This window comes from Apis florea, unplaced genomic scaffold (genome assembly GCF_048593485.1).
Source record: "Apis florea isolate Af1SG1 unplaced genomic scaffold, ASM4859348v1 contig_3587_pilon, whole genome shotgun sequence".
NCBI lineage: Eukaryota > Metazoa > Arthropoda > Insecta > Hymenoptera > Apidae > Apis > Apis florea.
Window position 1 is genome coordinate 1,196,362 of NW_028256789.1, and position 18,774 is coordinate 1,215,135.

Sequence of the window (18,774 nt, forward strand, 5' to 3'; positions counted from 1 at the left end):
GATCTCTCAAAAATTATATTTCTTCAAATAATTCCTTCAACGAAAATTCTAAAAAAAAACGCTATAATTCTTATATTATTAATAAAAGTAATTTCTTTAAAAAAGAAAAAAGAAAGAAAAAGAAAAAGGAAGATAGAAAGATCTCGTTTTAAAGAGAAATATCAAAAATTCAAAAAGTCAAAAAAAAAAAGAAAAGGCTACGAAATATCGAGACTAAATTTCTGTCACAATGTTAATAAGAGCACCATCATAAAATAAATTATCCTCTCCAACTTGTACCTCTTCTATACTCAATCACCTCTTTCTTTTTCCCTCTCGTACAAAATCCCTCGCTCTCTGTTCACCGACCGTTTCAGTGCAAGTCATTCCAGAATAATTTATAACCCGAAGGATCGGCTAAACGGTCGGACTGAGTTAACTAAACGCCGTGCTAATTTCATTTAACGCCTGTATCTGCCGGAACCCGCTGCGGGGGGTTGTTTATCGAGTGTCCCTTACGACTCGTGGCCTCAACCAACCCCTTTCCACTTCTTACCTTCTCGAAGCAATTCTTCCACGATTAGCTTCTCCAGAAAGCTATACCAATATATATGATCGGTGCCACTTCTCACGTGAGGTCGAGGGTGAGACGGAGTCGAGAAGGAAAGAAGAAAGAAAGGGAGAGAGAAACAGCGGACGATAGTTTCTTTCGCCACGGTAATCAAAACGAATTCGATGGCCTCGTTAATGTCCGGTTTTATCGATTTGGGACCGAGCGTAAATTCCGCGGGACGACACTACCCTCCTGGCTCTTCATTAGATCCGAAACTCGCCGTGTTTCACGGATGGCAACGCGTTCGTCCGACACCCCTCCGAACGATTCTATTGAAAATTACGACGAAGACGCCTTTGGTCTACATTAAGAAGATTCGTTCGGCTTCCGAAGTCTAGGAACTCTTTTTCTCTGATAAATTACGAGCCAATTTCTGGCACGCTCCTTTCGCATCGAATCGACCGATCTATTACAAGAGAAGCCTGCATGCCTCGCTAAGATTCTCTTCCTCTCAAAATGTCGAGCGAGGTTGAGAGAGAGAGAGAGAGAAAGAGAGATCGAATATAAAATTGTTTGGATTAGAGAAACTGTGTCAATTGTGATTATCACGTTCGCGTTTCCTTTTCATCGATTCTAATTCTTTCCTCTCGAGATTAATTATCAGGCCTCGATAATATCGAGACGGTAGCTTCTTCTTCGTTTCGTCCGACACTTTAATGGCTGACACATTGATTCAAGAGAAGGGGCGGAGGGAGGAAAGACGAGCAAGAGGGGATAGATACGGAGAGGAGACGGTAGCAAGGACGTCTTTTATTTCTTTCGACTCCTCTCGGTATTACTACTACCTGGCACTCTCTTTCTCTTCGTTCGCAGGAAGATAAAGGATGGTAATTGTTTTTTTTTTCCTTTTTTTTCTCTTTTTTCCTCTATTTCTCTCTCTCTTTCTCTATTTCTCTCTCTGTCTTTTTCCCCTGCCCCTCGCCGTTCCTCTTGTCGAGTTTCTGTTCCTCCTTGAGCACAGGGCGTCGCGTTGCCTCGCCGTCATTACACGGCATGACAAGGCGCCTCTGTTCCAGGCTCCTCTCGACTTCTCGCCACTTTTTCTGCTCCCCATTCTCGTACCACCTTTTCACACGCTTCTGAACGGCAGAAAAGACTCGAACACGGCAGGAAGCGACGTCTCTACTTGTGCGCGGTCCGTGATAACCTTTCAACCCTCTTCAAGAAACCGTCTTCGCATTGTGAACGAGCGACTCGAAGTTGGGTAACAGGGAGGTGGGAACGGTTCGAGATAAAAGTCGATGATCACGAAATGGTATCTCGCGGTTGTAACACGATTACTGGACGACATGGACGATATGTTCTTTCCCTTCTACGAGGTTTTGTTTCACTCTTAATATATCGTGTAAGAGAGAAAAAAAAATTTGTAAAATGCTTTAAAAATATAACGCATTATATATCTGGAAGATATAATTATTGAATTAGATATGGGAATTATAAAACTGGAATCGCAAGTTACTTGAAGATTATTTATTATTTTATATTTTTCTCCAAATATTGGCAACATTGAAAAATATTGCGAATTTCATAAATCTTATTACAAGTTTGAAATCATCCCTCGATTACAAGAATAAAAACATTCATATATTTTGAAAATTTTACAAAACCGAGAGATAAAAATTCAAGAATGACGAAACTTTACCGCAAAAATTGAAACGCATAAACGAATAACTATCTTATTCCAAGAAAATCGTGCACGATTATTGTCGTGGCGCACAAGGATCTGACTTCTTTTTTTTTTTTTTCACACGAGCCGTATCCCGAGGGAAGTCCGACCGGCAGGTTTTACGAGGTCCTACACTTGTACATTCTCCTAATTGATCCATGGCCGGCCGCCAGTTCTACCTGCGGGGATGAGAAGGCGGCACATGGACAGAGACACGGCCGAGGCGAGCGTGCACACGCAGAATATCGGTAGTGAAAGCCACGGGCCTTGCTCTCGCAGGGTGAAACGGAGCAGGAACCAGGAACCAGGGCCCACATTTACCGGCGGCGAATTACCCCGCGTGGAAAAAGCTTCGGACGGAGCCAGTTCCTCTCACCTTCCTCCGCCTCCTCCTCTTCGTCCTCTTCTCTAATTCAACTGCATCCTTCTCTCCAGATTTCTCCTCGTTTCAGGGCATTACACAGAATTTCTGGAAGAAAGAATAAAGATCTTTCTTTTATGGGAGGAGGGATTAAGCTGAAACCTTCTTCGAGGATTTTTTGCGTAGATTTAAGTACGAGGAGACGAGTTTCATTCACAACGAGAGATATAAAATTCTCGAATTAATCGAGACCAATATCTATATTCCTCTCGTAAAAAACTTTCTTCTTACCTAATAAAATTTTCAAGTAATTATCGCTATATACCAAATTACGCGAGGAAAACATATGAAGATTCCACGGAAGATATCGAATAATACATCACATTTACTTCTTTCGAATCAAGTCCATTACCAAATTACGAGAAAAACACTCCCAATCCCTCTCCCCCCACAAAAAGAATATCCTAAAAAGAAATATCGACCCTAACAATTCCCAAAGCCTTTTATCGCGTCGAGCGATCGATCCGCTCCCATGTCCGTCCCCATGTGATGCATGCGAATGTAAGAGCACGAGAGTCTCGCAGTTGTGCCGATCGTAGGAGTGTGGTGGCGAGGCCAGTGGGTCGAAATGTGTTTTGGCGACACCGTCGAATTATTATCCCTCGCGCGACAAGGACGGGAAACGGAGGTGGAAAGGAAAATAAAAGAGAGAGGGAAGAGAGATGGATCGAGAGAGGATGGCGAACAGCGACAACAAGTTGTTCGTAAATAGGTCGGCGATCGGGTGGCGGTCTCGTGAAGCAGCGCACGGGTCGAGGAGAGAGAGAGAGTCGGTTGCATGCCACAAATTGGCTCAAATATTTACGCAATTGGCATGATAACCGCATTACGTGATTATGTACGGTTGTTGCGCGCGATCTCGATGCTCACCCTCTCATCCCATCATCGCCACCACCCCTTCTCTCCTCTGCTATGTTCCGCTCGTCTCTCTCTCTCTCTCTCTCTCTCTCTCTCTCTCTCTCCTCCTCGTCCGTCGTTCGTTTCTGTTTCTGTCTCTTCGTTCCTGTCTCTGTCATTCTCCATTACGTCCCGTATAAACGACAAATCAGGGTTATTAAACGACTGGGACACGCGCATTGTTCACTAGTTGTTGCCCATGCAACTTCCGCTTTCGACCTTCTTCCGGTTCTTTTCGTCTGTTATTTCTCTTTGAGTGATCTCTGGAAAGAGATGATTTTCTTTTATGGTGAGAGATCGAGAGAGATCGAGATTCGTGAGAGAATCCAAATTCTAAAGGGTGAGATTACATTCTTTAAGATTGGGATTGAGCGCATTTTTGTTTAGGAGATTGGAAGATTGTTCTTCTTCTTTTTTTTTTTTTTTTTTTGAATAATCTAGATTCGGAACGCCATTTTTTATTCAGGAATAGATCGGGATAATTTTTCTTTTGAATAATCGTCGTCGAGGAAATTATTTACAGCATTTTTCAACGTTGATTGAATATCGTGAAAAATAATGTGTGATTCCATGGATCAGGAAAGCGGAGGATTCCCACTCGATCTCAAGCGAGTAATGGCAAAAAAGATTAGTCATTGGTGTAATCACCGATCGTTTGAATCGATCGCTGAATGTGAAAACGAAATAATCGCGAGGTGTGTGCACTATAAGGCAATAGAAGAATTATAGTAGTGAAGGAATTACACTATCCATTTTATATCAAGCTTTATTATCGATTACTTATTAATGTCCAGTTCCTGGTACGCTTTGATCGTCTTGAAAAAATTAAAATAAGAAATCTATGAAACAGTCGTAAATTACTGTTCGCATAAAACACATGAAAAAGCGTTATCTACTTTCGTTAAAAAATCTTCAATATCTATATATACATCTTCAAGAAGTACTATTTTCATTCCAAACTTCTGAATTTAAAATTCACATTTAAATTTAAATTCGAACATTTAGAGTTCAATAATTTATAATAACGAAATATCTTACACCTCATACCCCATATCTTCAAACAAAATATCCAATCAATCTTCAAACTTTTCACCACACACCTGATTAGCATACAACGAAGCATAACATTCCTCCAACACCTTTGTTCCTCCATCGATCGATCGATATTATAATAGAACTAATTCTTCAATCGTTCACCTGCACCACGGCCAAAAAACACTCAGTATACGAATACCAATCAAGTGGCCTATATATATATTTTTTTTTTCCTCCACCTTCTATCCACCATTGCTAATTGGTATCGGTGTGGCGATGGAAAAATGGCAGAATAGGAGGCCCACAAGCCGCCATCCCGGTCCCAGAGGCGAAGTTCTGCTTCGTGATTTCGCCTCGGCCAAGGAGAGGCTTCTTCTTCGAAAATACAGTTACTCTGGCCGGCGATCTAGCGCCGATCCGTTACGTAACACTCCGTGGAAACGCTCCGTGTCGACTTCACCTCGTCCCTCCGCCTCGAACGCGAGTTACGTGCGGTTTCCGTAAATTGCTACGTGCAAACCAGCCCGGTTGTTCACTGGTGTTCTCGTCCTCCTCCGTGCGCAGCATCTCTCCTCTGTGTCTTCTGACACATCTCGGATAATACCATGAAGGGGGACGGAGAGGGGTAGGGTGACGTGTTTCACGGAAACTCGAATGGTTCGATGAAAAAAATCGATATGTACACGCTTGGAAGGTGAAATTCGTCTTACGTGCGGATTACTCACGCGAGCAGAGAAGGAAGGGAGGAGGGAGGCGCGACTTTAAGATCCAGGACAAATCTTACTTCTCTCTGATCTTACGTCCTCCTCCTCCTTCTCCTGCTGCCACGTCCTCCGCCACCCTTCTTCCTCTGTTTCGGCCCTGTTGTGTTACGGCATTCGGTCTCGCCACGGTAGTCATTACTTGAATTAAATAATACTCGGTATAATTATTTGGAAAGTTTACGGCGAGATGTATGGGTCGCTCGTTCGGGGGAACGAGGAGTAGAGCGCGGCTTTTAATTACGCGGCTGCTTCCAAGCAACGCTTCTTCGAGGATTGCAACTCTCTGCATCCTCATCGGGGTAATTAGTCGATGTTTAGAAAGCTGCAAGCGGGATCTATCGATGACGAGACGATCCGGCGTGTGTCCGTTGTGAATGTGGACTCGAAAAAAGGCCTGGTTTCTTCCTTATTGTTTCCACTCGCTGATTTACGCTGTACGGGAATTCGGTTAAGGGTATGATACGATGGAAGAGATGGTTGACCGAATATAGCTTTGTGAGAATAATGAATTGAAATTATCGGTTACACGGTTGCCTCCGCGTAAACACCGAGCATTGATTTAAACACCGGGATTATTATAATTACAACAATTTATTGTCTCGGGGTTGCAGCCGAGAGTACACACGGAGAGGATAACTCGACGGAGTTGTTGGTGGCGCCAGCTCTCGGTAAGTTTTGGAAAGTTGAATGCTTCGATTCTGCTTCGTGGCGCCATCTTCCGACGCGCGCTGGAAACTGAACGCGGAAGTTCGATCGAATAATTTGTTTCGTTAAATTTTATTAACGCATAGTTGGAAACGTTATCACGACTAATTCCCGTACTTTTTTTACTCAATTTTCGGTCGATAGGATCGATAGGATCGATATTTGTACGTTTCATTACATGATTTACTATATAACAGCGTTTTATATTTTATAATGTTAAAATTGTACGAATGGAGAATTTTTTCTTTATAAAGGATACACCGAATTTTGACGTAGATAAAATTTAAGAATTTTTTCTTACGTAATCAAGAAAATTTAATCAAGGAAATTCTGATACTTATCGACGGTAGATGAAAGTTCCTTGAAAGTTTCCATAAAGTGATACTAAAGAGATATTTTCTAGAAATTCGTTTCATTTTAACCGATATATGGTGCGAACAATCACGTGGCTGATCAAAATTATAAAGATACATCTTCACCCCTTAAGAATTAAAGTAACGAATAAAATTATACGATAATCTATATCGCGTGGAGTGAAAAAGGGGTAATTTTTTTTTTTTTTTCTTCTTTCTTTATATTTTTCACAATAACTGTACAAGCGTACGCGATATTATGTATGTGACCCTTTCCCGTGTTATTTTTTACGCACGCCACGCGAGATCGATAATCGACAATTACGCGAGACTCGGTTGTTATGTACGTGCATACGCGTACGCTCACGTTTCGAATATAACATCTAGGAAAATTATCTTCCATATGAAAACTGACAGGGGACGCTTGAAACTGCAATTTCGATCCTTTCGAAGACTGGCGCCTTTTAACCTATTCCTTTTCCAGGGATATGCGTTGCACAATCCTTTTCACGAATGACTATGCAGTGAAACGGATCCTTTTTTTTTGGAATTTTTTACAAGATTTTCCAACGTCTTTTTAATACCTGTTATTTCAATTCGAGCATATCAGCATTTCGTATAGATCGTATGAAAATTATATCTAGAAGAAATTATTATTCGATATTTGAATTGTTTCGACGCAGATGTGACAAACCGTGTCACTTGTTTATTTTTTTTTTTTTTTTTTTTAAGGACTACAAATGGCACGTACAAAACCATCTGCCAGAAAAATTTGGCAACGAAAATTTTGGAATTATATGTTGTCTTTTATTCACTGTTCCATGACTGGCAATTTCATTTTCGATAACAACCCTTTAAATAACAACCCTTAAATAAATCGATAAATAAAAAAAAGGAAACGATCTTGTAAAAGAATTCTTTAAAATATTTCGTATAGTGATATTTCATATTGGAAAATAATTACACGAGAGTATTATTTGTTACAGGAAATTAGAAGATAAGGTTTCATTTTCTATTTACATGTTTATTTTTCGTAATAGTTTTAACCCAACACCTTAAACACCGACGATGACCATTAAATATATTCATCCACGGGCATAATAACGTCGTCGTTACGTCGCTCCATTTATATTAATTCTCCTCGGAAGCGATGGGTTCGTTTCCCGTCCTCTTTTTTCGTTTCCATATTTCGTTGTCAACACTTGTCGAAAGAAACGAAAGAAAAATGAGAGAAAAGTGAGCCAAGCTTTTATAATATTTTTAATACAGTCAAAACTCTTTTTAATAATTTTTAATAATTTCTACAAACGTACTCGTCCGACGTGTCCTTAGAGTAACCAGCCAGAGTTCGCCAGAGTTCTCGTGGTCCTTCTATCGCGAGAGGAAAGTGTTGCCACGACCAATCTATCCAAAAAAAAAAAAAAAGTGTAGTTGAATTAAATTTTTCATCACTTCAATTTTACTGATTTTAAAGAGATTTCTTACCATCAACCGATGGATAATCCACGCGTCTTTTTATAGGTCTTGAAAAGGGTTCGTCGACGGAATATTGCGGCCAAGATTCAGACTTGAAAAATACAAAGGAAAATTCGAGTTGGAAAATTTGAATCGCGTTGGAATTGTTTGTTTCAATCACCACTATCCACCTGAGTATCGTGGCTCCCAAGTTTTGGAACGTTTTTTCGAGATTTGAAGTAATCGTCGTAACCTTCGCTGCGTCCCACGCGAGGAATATTCTTCGCGATTTTCAGGAAGAAAGCAGGCACTTCATCGGCCGTCGAGGCATTTTCACAAATTAGCAACGCGAAAATGGCGATCCAGATGGCTAGAAAATTTGGAGAGATATTGTTAAGAAGTCAACTGAACGAACCTATATTGAGACCTATATTTCCCTCACCGATGAGGGGAAGAAGGGAAGACTATGTATATGCTTTCGAGAAAGAACTCACCAACATCAAAAGAAAGAAGGATATTCCAAAAGAACTCACCACCAACGAAGAAACAACGCACGAATCCCAAAATGCGCAAACTTGTCATGGTATCTCGCTTCGTCTATCTGCAAACGAACCGATCGAATCCCCAATCAATTCTCAAAGATACTCTCCAAAAAACCAATCGAATCGAAATTGTAAACAACCACGCTTGTGAAGAGAAGAATCTTATCTCGAGACTAGGTCCACTCCCGATGGACACATCCTCCTGTTTCCTCCTCGAAAACGTATCGGAAACAACTAAAGAAGATAGATTGGACGCGACACGCGTTCCACGAGTGTATGGTGGAAACTGAGCGATTTTTCCTAAGACTTCTTCCATTATCGCGACAAGTGGACAGAATGTGCTCCGAGGTGGCCGTGGGCGAATGTATAGTTGAGTGTGCATTCAGAGAAGCCCCATCGCATTTAAATATTCCGGATGTTTGTCGTGGCATCTGCGCGATCATCACGCGTGAGAAATCTTCGAGCACGTACGTAACTGTAACGTTCGTTCGTTTACCGCGTTTTCATTCGACGTTGAACCAACGAATTTAAAGATACGCGTAAAAAATAATCGATCTGCATCTTCCCTTTACAAGGGAAACCTTCGTACGCGCGTGTATATAATTTCCCCCCTCTCCCCCCCCCCTCTTCTGTATATAATTGCAGAAGCCAGAGAACGTTGAGAGGAGAGAAAATTGAAATCAGTTCAGTTAGGTGATAAGCGCGATTTTCCAACACGTGTCGATAGTTACTTACCTTTTCGCGGGTGACGATAAACTGAACCGAAGCGTTCGATATCGCGGTATTTATGCAAGGATTGAGGATCAATTAGGTATTTCGATCAGGTCGATTTTAATGCAAATCGGAGCGGACACTTGTTGCACCCCTATACCGTTGTCAAATGAATTTCAAGTTAAGCGGATTGTCGTCGAGTAATTTTTGTCCCATGGAATAATTGGAACAATTGTTTATCGTTCGAGTAATTCGTGTTGAATGATTTCAATTTAATTAAATAAAAAAACGTGCGGGTTCGAAGTTTATTTTTCTTTTTAGTTTTTCAGTTTCAGATAGTTTAGAGATATAATTATATATATATATATGGCTTTGTTCTAATTTTTAATTATATGTTTGGGGATAAAAATGAAGGAGTTAATAACGAAATGACTTTTTTTATTTATACAAATGATTTATTGTTACAATTGTATAAATTTATTATCGTGTATTTTTCTTCGAGAAGGCAATTGATCGGTCAATTATTTAGCGGTTCTTGCTCACAAAAATTGTTTTCTCGTTCACGCAAGAGTCAGCATAACCCTTATTCCGGCAGGTGATCGAAACGTGCTCTCCATATCGAATCGTTCGATCTGCATTTCAGATATTGGGAAATTCTGGAATTTCATTGAAACGCCGCTACTACGCGATATGTAGATTATTTAAAATCGAACGCTTTCTCGATAGAATGAAAAGAAACGATTCTTTAAATCCTAGAGGATTAGTTTTGTTTGGAATCTTATAAGGAGTAAAAGTTGAAAGGAGAAAATTGATTCTTCATATATTGAATACTTATAAATAGTCATTTAAAAGTCATTGAACTATTTAAATGAAAAGAACTATCGTACATAATTCTTTTTATATTTATAAATTATTACATAAATTTCCAAGGAAAAAAAAAATCATGGAGAAAGAAGTTTTATAAATTCAAAAACAGGAACATTAAATCTGAACATAAAAAGAATGACAAGAAGAAACACGACTGATGAATTGTTAAAACATTGAAATAATTTGATGGAAACATCGGACTTTATTATATCAGAAACATTTACAGAATTATTAATTAATATCGATATGAGATCTTTTGCTACGAGGACGAGTGATCCGGACGATGCGACGAATTTCAAAGCGACAGAGTGATCGTTGAATCGAATATCAGCATGTTTCACACTATTAGACGTAGATTAACACGATTAAGCGACAGATATTAGAATTTGATGCTGGAATCTTGGTATCTTTAGTTGGAGTCCTGGCGTGACAGCCAAGCGTTGCATGTCTCGCTCACGGCTTCGCAGACCGACGACATGGCTCGGCTAGTGATCTCATAATCTGCATCACGAATAATAATAAAAATCATTTATGTTATCAGTGAAAGGAAGGTATACTCGAGACGAATGAAAATAAAAAATTTGAGAATTTGGTAAATTTTAAAATTACCAGTGATGGTGTTGGATCGCTTGCCGAAAATGCTTCCATTGAAAGGAGGCTTCCTGTAAGCGGCATCCACGCTGATGGCGAGGATGAGGAGGGCAGCGATCACGGCGAGAACAAGGCGGGTGGATACCATTTTGATGCGAGTTTTTGTTTGCGAGCTATTTGGAATTAAAAATTATTTGATTACTATTTAAATTGTTCGCTGAACTGGATCGGACGAGAGAAGAGAAAGTAAAAATATTGTGGAATACCAGTTTGAAAGTTTTTCCAAAGTTGTACTAGACTTTAAAGACTTTTCTCTTTTCAAACGGTCGATTTACTCACAAATATAAAAACCGATGGGACTTGTGCGATAGTTGGTCAGCGAATGTCGTAAATAAGGCAAAAGCTTCGAGCTTATATAGTAGAGAAATGAGCCGAAGATAAATATCCCTATCAAATACAGATTCGCCTACATTATTTACAAGTGAACTGAACAAAGAGTTGATCTAAGAACATATCGATTTGGTATTTTTTATGTTAAAAATATACCGTACCAAGAGAAATAAAAAGCAAAGGGTATCCAAGTTTCTTTGATAAATCACAGAAGATTTAAACAAGATTTTACATGAAATAAATTTTTCTTTGTACGATATAACTATAAATTGTAACTCTGGTCGTTACCTTAAGCTGGAAGATGTCTTCTCGAAAGGAAGGATCGCTGTGATCTGATGTTTTCGAAAGAAGGCTCGGCTTTTATAAGAAGCCAGAAGCTGCACATCGTCTTATGTGATATGTAATATTGTTACAGATCGATGTGACAAGCTATCAGGATCGAAATACAATTATACGTACTACTGATTACCTTCTGCCCCCAAGGAAATAACAATCTAGTTGGCAATAATGAAGAAGAATCGTGTATAAATGTAAAAAAAATGTAACGAGTAATTTTACGTAAAAAAAGAAATTATTATATATTGTTTTTAATGTACTAGAATATTATTATATACGCATAATTACAATATATTATATTATGCAAAAAATAAATATCCTTAGAATTAAAAAAACTTGAAAAAATTCATTTAATTCAATTTTCACAATAAAATTTTTATATTTTTTCATCATCTTATTTAAATCTAATAATAAAATTTTTATATATTTTTTAATAAATTGTTTGATATTAATATATTGATATAATTTATATTATTAAATTCATATATAAAATATGTACATATATATATTATATGATTATATTTAATTTTTATCTGAAATATATTTATCATTATGAGAAATAAACGATTCTTCAGTTTTTTTAGAATTAAATGTCAAAAAAAAAATATATTCTAAAGCATTATAAAGAATATGTTATAAAGCATTATAATATGTATATTTTATATTTAAAGATTTCGGCACTTTGTATTTTTAAAAAAAAAAATATGTTATATGAATTGAATTTCATATCTTATTGGTAATCGTATAGCGAGAGTGAGACAAGGAAAGCATATGGTTAAAGAAGGACAGAGATATCTACGAAATTGTGGAATCAGCGCCATCTTCAGTGTGCCGCAAATGAAACACAAATAAATAAAGAGAGAAAATATTATGAGAAGGATAGAAATAGAAGAATTGATCACTAGCGCCATCTCTTGAATTCTAAAAATACTTTTCATAAAACACTTTCCAAAATTCTTCGAGAGATGGCGCTGGTTCCTAATTCCTACTCTATTTTATCCATATTAAAGAGGTTCCATCGATCTTCGAGAGATGGCACTGGTTCCTAATTCCTACTCTATTTTATCTATATCAAAGAGGTTCCATCGGTCCTCGAGAGATGGCACTGGTTCCTAATTCCTACTCTATTTTATCTATATCAAAGAGGTTCCATCGGTCTTCGAGAGATGGCGCCGAGGGTCAATTCTTACCTATCTCTATCTTTCTTTCACCATTTTCCCTCCTTGTTTATATGTGTTTCATTTGCGGCACTCTGAAGATGGCGCTGATTCCGTAATTTCAAACCTATCTCTATCCTTCTTCCACTATACACTCTCCTTGTCTTACATTCACTCTATACGTATAAATCACATTTAATATTCTGGACTACTTACAATTGATAAAAACAAAATTTTAATTACTTGCGTGCGTAATATTTTAATCATCGATCTTTTTTCTATTCCATTTAACATTGAGAATATCCATTATTGAATTTGATTAAAACTTTTTTAAAAAAATTTGAAACAAGATTTAATTTAAAAACACGCGTAATATCGGATATTATATCATTTATTTATCGTATGACAAAACATAATGCGAATATTATATTCACTTACATCGTATATACATAATGTACAATCACAAACAATAAATAATAGAAATATATAATCAGAGAATGGAATAACTTGTATAATTTTAGTGACGAATAGCGTTTGAGCATAATATTCGTGATATATCTATCTTGATTATTTAATTTTATTACTGTTTCCCGACAGCAATCGCATATACATATATTTATGTGTACATATCAGAATATAATAACGCGCTATTAATATTAACAACTATTAAATTGTACATATTATATCCTAAATTTGTAAATTGGTACCCGAAAAGTTTCGATTTCTCGATATATCGTATAATATAATCAAATAAAATCTTGGATGGGCATATTTATATAAATATTTACAAAGCAATTATGTCACTTATAACTATATATGTAGCCAATTAATCGCTGAAATCGAGTCTTTCGCGCACTTTTGATTGTTGCCTCCGAATTATTTCGATGTTCGTGTCGATATATCGCGAAAAATTCATCATTCGTTTACGATCTGAAAGACATAGTCGGTATGAAATGCTGCCTAATAATTTTTACACGACAGACGGGGTATTGCGTATTGGTCGAAAGTGCGCAAAAGGCAAAGTTTGCATCGCTCAGGCATACTAGAAATCTACGTCTTATTGTCGCGTCACAACTTTTTTTGAAATGGCACACTATATAAATAAACGAACGCACGTTTTTTTTTTTTTTTTTACTCTCGCTCGAAGGAAGATCATTTTGCAGCCATTTGCGACCAATAATCGATTCCTTCGGAACGTGGTTGCGTCGAAAAAAAAAAAAAAAGAAAATAACAATAATCGCTTAAACAACAATTGGTACTCGCATGACATTGGTACTTGCATCCGCATTCTGCACGATTCGTCGGATCTTATCGAGTTCGATCGAGTGTGTACACATGCGGAGTAGCAAAGAGACTACGAAATGGAAGACATGGATTTTGTTTCGTTTCGCTTAACAAACATCTTAAAACGTTCTTTTATTCTAATTCCCTTATTTAAATACAGGTGTCGTGTAAAATATTATCCATTTACGATAAGAAGAAGATCTTACAGAGCTATCGCGCGATGATGACGCGACGATGCACGCGTTAGTTGCATCGCGGCCACGTTATAAATATCGTTTTATTGCATAATACACACATTGCACTTTAGCGTCCCGTTCACACGCCTCGAACAATGCTCGTAATTGTGTATCAAAAGCCTTCAAAGATTCCCAGACTGTAAATCCCGGCGCAAAGGAAGCGTTCTTTCACCTATCGTGGAAACGGTCGATAATCTGCTGCAACGAAACACCTCTCCTCTTCGTCTCAAAGAAAAATCCCTCTATTATTGCAGTGTGATAAAAAGCTTTTTCCTTGGACGTTAAGCTCCTTCCCGTTAAGCGCGTGAACCGGACCTAGCGTCTAGAGAAATCTTAAGCCTAAGAAAGCAATTAAGCCACCCAACACGACCGATAATCGTTTCGAAAAAAAGAGAAAGAAAGAAAGAAAGAAAGAAAGAAAGAAAATCCCATGGAACGCCGTGATCTCGTCTTGATCAATCGTGATCGATCAAGAGAGCATCCTCCTCGGATGAAAGACGAGGGAATTTCGCGTATTTCTTATCAAATCTCTTACTCTACCTTGCGATATGGACAAATATCGATGAATATCTCGCTCGATCGAAATACACGCCGCTCCTCTCGACGAGGATTAACGCTTAGATTAAGAAAAGAGAAAGAGAGGGGGAAAAAAGATAGGAGCGAAACGCTTTACCAACTAAATAAGACTAACCTTACGTCCTATTATCTCCACCATCGTCCACCGACTAATCTACGAGATATGTAAATTCGTCCATCTTCATCTCGTCCCATCATCCCTCCTCCGCTTCAAGGTATAATGTCGCAATGACAGGCGCTGCCGCCCTTACCGTTGTCGCACTGGCTGACACACCATAGATCCCAATCCATGGAATCCTCGTCCATAGGCGAATCGGGGCTCAAATTGCCGGCGGTAGCGTTCTTTTCCACGCTCCACGCCTCGTTCATCTCCATCTCCACGCTCCTCTCGGAAAGCTCCTCCTCCTCCTTCTCCTCCTCGATTCCACGCCGATCCCCGACAGAAGCGACGGACCAAAAGCGTCGATCGTCGATCGTCCTGTGTTTCGACGTGGCTCCATCGATCTGCTTCAACCTCTTCTGCTTCTCATCCTCCTCCACCTCCTCCTCCTCCTCCTCCATCTGCTCGTGGAGGTCGCCAGCCCTCTCATCGCGATCTACGCGGCGACAGGAGCAACCGTGACGCTTGACGAGCGACTCCCTGAACGCGCGACAGACGGGGCTGCCGTCGTAGCGGATGGTATCCGGTGCACCATGGCACGGGGTCAAGCAGAGGGCGAAGAGATTCGGGGGCCGGCCTGCACCGGACTGAAGGTCCCGATGGTGGCCGCACACTCCCGTGATTTCGGCGGTGTTCCGTGCATGGCAGAGGCGGACGCATGCGTGGCGAACCGGATGCGCGGCGACCGTGGCCAACAACAACGACAGCAACACCCACCCGGGGAGCAGAGGCGTCATCTGAAAGTGATGGCTAATCAATACGGAAGCGAGGAAAACGAGAAACGTTCCGATGCTTTCGGATCGCGTCCCAGGGATTGGTTATCGAGAGGGTTATCGAGAATTTCTGCATCTCTCCTCGATCTCTCTATCTCTCCGCGGCTCTCCCGGTATTCGCTCTCTGATGTAAGCGATGCGCGCACAACGAGGGTGGCTCCGATCATGGACGAGTTGTGTAATAAGAAGAAAATGTGGGTGGGAAGAGGAATGATTCGAGTTTGATAAATTTTTTCTTGGAAATTAGTGGGGAACGTTTATATCAAACGATTTTTGCAGGATGAAGAAGCGATCTTTTATCGTTTCCTTTAAAAATTTACCCTTTTATCTCCTGCATATAGTTTTCCATGGAAATGGATGGAAATGTATGTAATATTCTGATTTGTGATAATGTTTGATTTCTTCTATAATTCCATTCAAAACGTTTCGAAATAATAAGTGATACGTAATGATATATGTTGACATTGTTACTATTTAATAGTTTTGCTTTATTGAATACCTTGTTATATCTAAAAAAATATTAAGCGTTTAATGATTAAAAAGAATAAATAAATAAATGGAGTGATTATTAGTCAAATTGAAATATATTAGATTAGAAGGTACAATAGGATCTCAAGTGGAGTTTCTTGGAGAAGAAAATTAACAATTGTGTGTTTTCTAAAAAGGGATTATTTTTTGGTCGAAAGAAGAATTTGATACAAGTATTACAGGACACGCTGTATTTCTCGATTGGCAGGATTGCGGAAAGAGTAATACCAGAATCTTGGGTATCCGTTATCGGTTTTGGGAACCTTGTGTCGATAACTGGTTCCCGTTTCGAGTTCGAAACGAGCAAACTTTACTATAAATTTCACTAATTGTTACCAGCAACTTGTACCTTTTCGAACGATCGATCGCCTTTATTCCCTCTATTCGTCTCGAGTTAAAGAAAAATTTGTGAAGAAAAAGAAACGCGTTGACTTCTTTTTTAATTGTTATTGATTTTACATGCACGATATAATTTTTAATTCTGTATATTTATTTTCATCGAAATCTAAAGAAATTTGCGGAGGAACAAGAGATTCGAGATTTCAAATAATTTAAAAAAAAGAAAATGTATTATTGAATTTTTTATTGAGCTGCTCAATTGAAACGCCACACGCGTATTATTATTGCGCTAATTTAAATCTCGTCTGGGAATATAGAGAAGCTGTACACCAGTTGCTTTTCAATGCATGAAATAATCTTTCTAGAAATCTCATCTTTCGTTGCTTTGACTACCAAGCATTGAAATTCATTCGTATATTCGTGCGAATATTCAAACAGGAAAATTAAAATTTCTTTTTTCACAACAAAGAATTTCACGTATCGAAAAATCTTTTCTGAAAAATTTTCTTCCTTTCCCTTTTGTGTAAAAATTTCAACGCTTTTACAAAAAATTATATAAAAAATTTCATTTGTGGGATTTCGATCGATAGAAATTTACAGGAGTTCAAAAACAAACGATTTAAATAATGAAAATTAAAATAATAAAAGAAAAACGATAACTTACCTCTGATAAAAGAACAGTAAGAATAGATTCTGAATGTGTAAAGTTGATCGTGTGAAATAGTCAGAGGAATTTGTTTTTACGACCCAAGCTACTGGACTCGACTGTTTGATCATCGACGATTAACTATCATTGGAGTTACGGTCTGATTACGTATAAACGCATCCAGGAAGTGCGAATTAAAGATAACGATTCGTTTACGTTCATTTTTTTTTTTTCTTTTTTTTTACGAAAGGTCACCGTCCATTCGAGAAACATTGATCATTGAAAATCGTACAAATTATATATGCCTGCTCGTCTCTCTATTCGATCATTTATATGCATTATTATTTATAAAATGCAATATCATTTTCACGTGACATAATAAACTCGAGAAATTTCGATTTTCCCTTGTAAATTGCAAAATACGACTGTTATTGGTAAAAACAAGATTACTGTATTGATAAATTAAAGTACATATATCTTGTGTCAACGATGAATGATCAGTTAAATAATGATAGCCAGTTGGAAAAAACACGAGTAAAAATTCTCTTCTAGAAATGTTGTAAAAGGAGTATCGCGATAAAATTTTATTTTTCCATTTCGTTATCTCCATTCATAGTTGAGTCCGTGTAATTGTAAAGATATTACATAAGTACATAGTCTCGACTAAATGGTTAATTCATGGGGTGAAAACATATTTCACGCCATAATTGAAATCATTGATTAACTTTCGAATTATCTGCCCGTTCGTGGAATCTTATCACGAGACGACTCACGATAACGATGATAACAGGTGACGCGATAGAAAAATATTAGATATTCATCACAATAAGAACGAAATAACGTTTAATTCCGACTGAACCTCGTCTCGTTCGATATTAAAGATAAAATTTTTTCATTTTCTGATCGTGAAATACGAATTTTTTCGAGGGAGTATATCGTGTCACTGGCGTTTTTCACCGCGAAATACCTGCCTTCCAAATGAAAAATAACCGCGAACGAGATAAATGTGCAGACGAAATTCGCCAACTTTTCAATCTAGGTTACTCGAAATTTGTTTCACAGAGACAAACGAGTAACTGTTGTCCGGTTCCATGAATATTCACGTTCACGCTTAATCCTTTCGCGTATGCACAAATACGTATATATGTGGGATATCGATCGGATTTCAATCATGCCCGCGAAATTCTATCTTCTTCGAGCAAATTATCTTTGATCGTGAACTGTTAGATCACGTTCAACTCTCGTTTCAATCCTCTATGTACTTTTTTGTCGATTTGCTTATTCGCAAGTTTGCACTTGAATCGAGTAATATTCGATGTTATAGAATAGAAAAATTATTGTTATTATTTTTTTTTTATTTAAAAATATCGCTAATTTTTACTCGAATTTGAATAAAATATGATCACAAATAAAATACTTCAAATGTGCAAAGAAAGTATCTATGCTGAAAACAATCCATAATTGATCACTGATCTTTGAGAGAAAGATAATCGCTTTGATAATCCGTTATCGTAGAAAGAAGTAATAAAATTCTGTTAGCAAAGACGTTAAATTGTAATGTGAAGATAAAATAATTATGACCTATTTTTTTTTTTTTTTTAATACTTAATCTTATTTGAAAAAAATTCGATAAAATTGATTTTTTTTCGTTTAAATTAATTTATATACTCTTTGCTAAGTAATTGATTATATAATAATTAATAATATCACAGAGGTTTATCCGCATCGCAATACTTTTATATCGATTCAT

General features: G+C 37.9%; 3 protein-coding genes across 5 annotated transcripts; all 3 read right to left on the reverse strand.

Annotated features, from left to right (window-relative positions):
* Nucleotides 1-7,436: 7,436 nt before the first annotated feature.
* Nucleotides 7,437-9,188, reverse strand: Eth (ecdysis triggering hormone). The gene is made up of 5 exons (XM_003692608.4): nucleotides 8,422-9,188; nucleotides 8,080-8,258; nucleotides 7,919-8,000; nucleotides 7,747-7,837; nucleotides 7,437-7,634 (listed from the first exon to the last, which is right to left on the reverse strand). The coding sequence occupies exons 1-5, from the start codon at nucleotides 8,468-8,470 to the stop codon at nucleotides 7,565-7,567; spliced, it is 471 nt and encodes a 156-aa protein (XP_003692656.1). The 5' UTR covers nucleotides 8,471-9,188; the 3' UTR covers nucleotides 7,437-7,564.
* A 1,002-nt stretch (nucleotides 9,189-10,190) lies between these two features.
* Nucleotides 10,191-11,358, reverse strand: SIFa (neuropeptide SIFamide). 3 transcript variants are annotated; one of them, XM_003692615.4, is made up of 3 exons: nucleotides 11,278-11,358; nucleotides 10,618-10,772; nucleotides 10,191-10,509 (listed from the first exon to the last, which is right to left on the reverse strand). In XM_003692615.4, the coding sequence occupies exons 2-3, from the start codon at nucleotides 10,745-10,747 to the stop codon at nucleotides 10,418-10,420; spliced, it is 222 nt and encodes a 73-aa protein (XP_003692663.1). In that variant the 5' UTR covers nucleotides 10,748-10,772; nucleotides 11,278-11,358; the 3' UTR covers nucleotides 10,191-10,417. The 3 variants fall into 3 exon arrangements, with proteins under 3 accessions (XP_003692663.1, XP_086770634.1, XP_086770632.1); XM_086914508.1 differs by lacking the exon at nucleotides 11,278-11,358 and adding an exon at nucleotides 10,939-11,025; XM_086914506.1 differs by lacking the exon at nucleotides 11,278-11,358 and adding an exon at nucleotides 10,866-10,976.
* Nucleotides 11,359-12,855: 1,497 nt separating this feature from the next.
* Nucleotides 12,856-17,184, reverse strand: LOC105735118 (uncharacterized). Its single transcript, XM_086914505.1, has 2 exons — nucleotides 17,043-17,184; nucleotides 12,856-15,475 (listed from the first exon to the last, which is right to left on the reverse strand). The coding sequence occupies exon 2, from the start codon at nucleotides 15,473-15,475 to the stop codon at nucleotides 14,789-14,791; it is 687 nt and encodes a 228-aa protein (XP_086770631.1). The 5' UTR covers nucleotides 17,043-17,184; the 3' UTR covers nucleotides 12,856-14,788.
* Nucleotides 17,185-18,774: the final 1,590 nt, after the last annotated feature.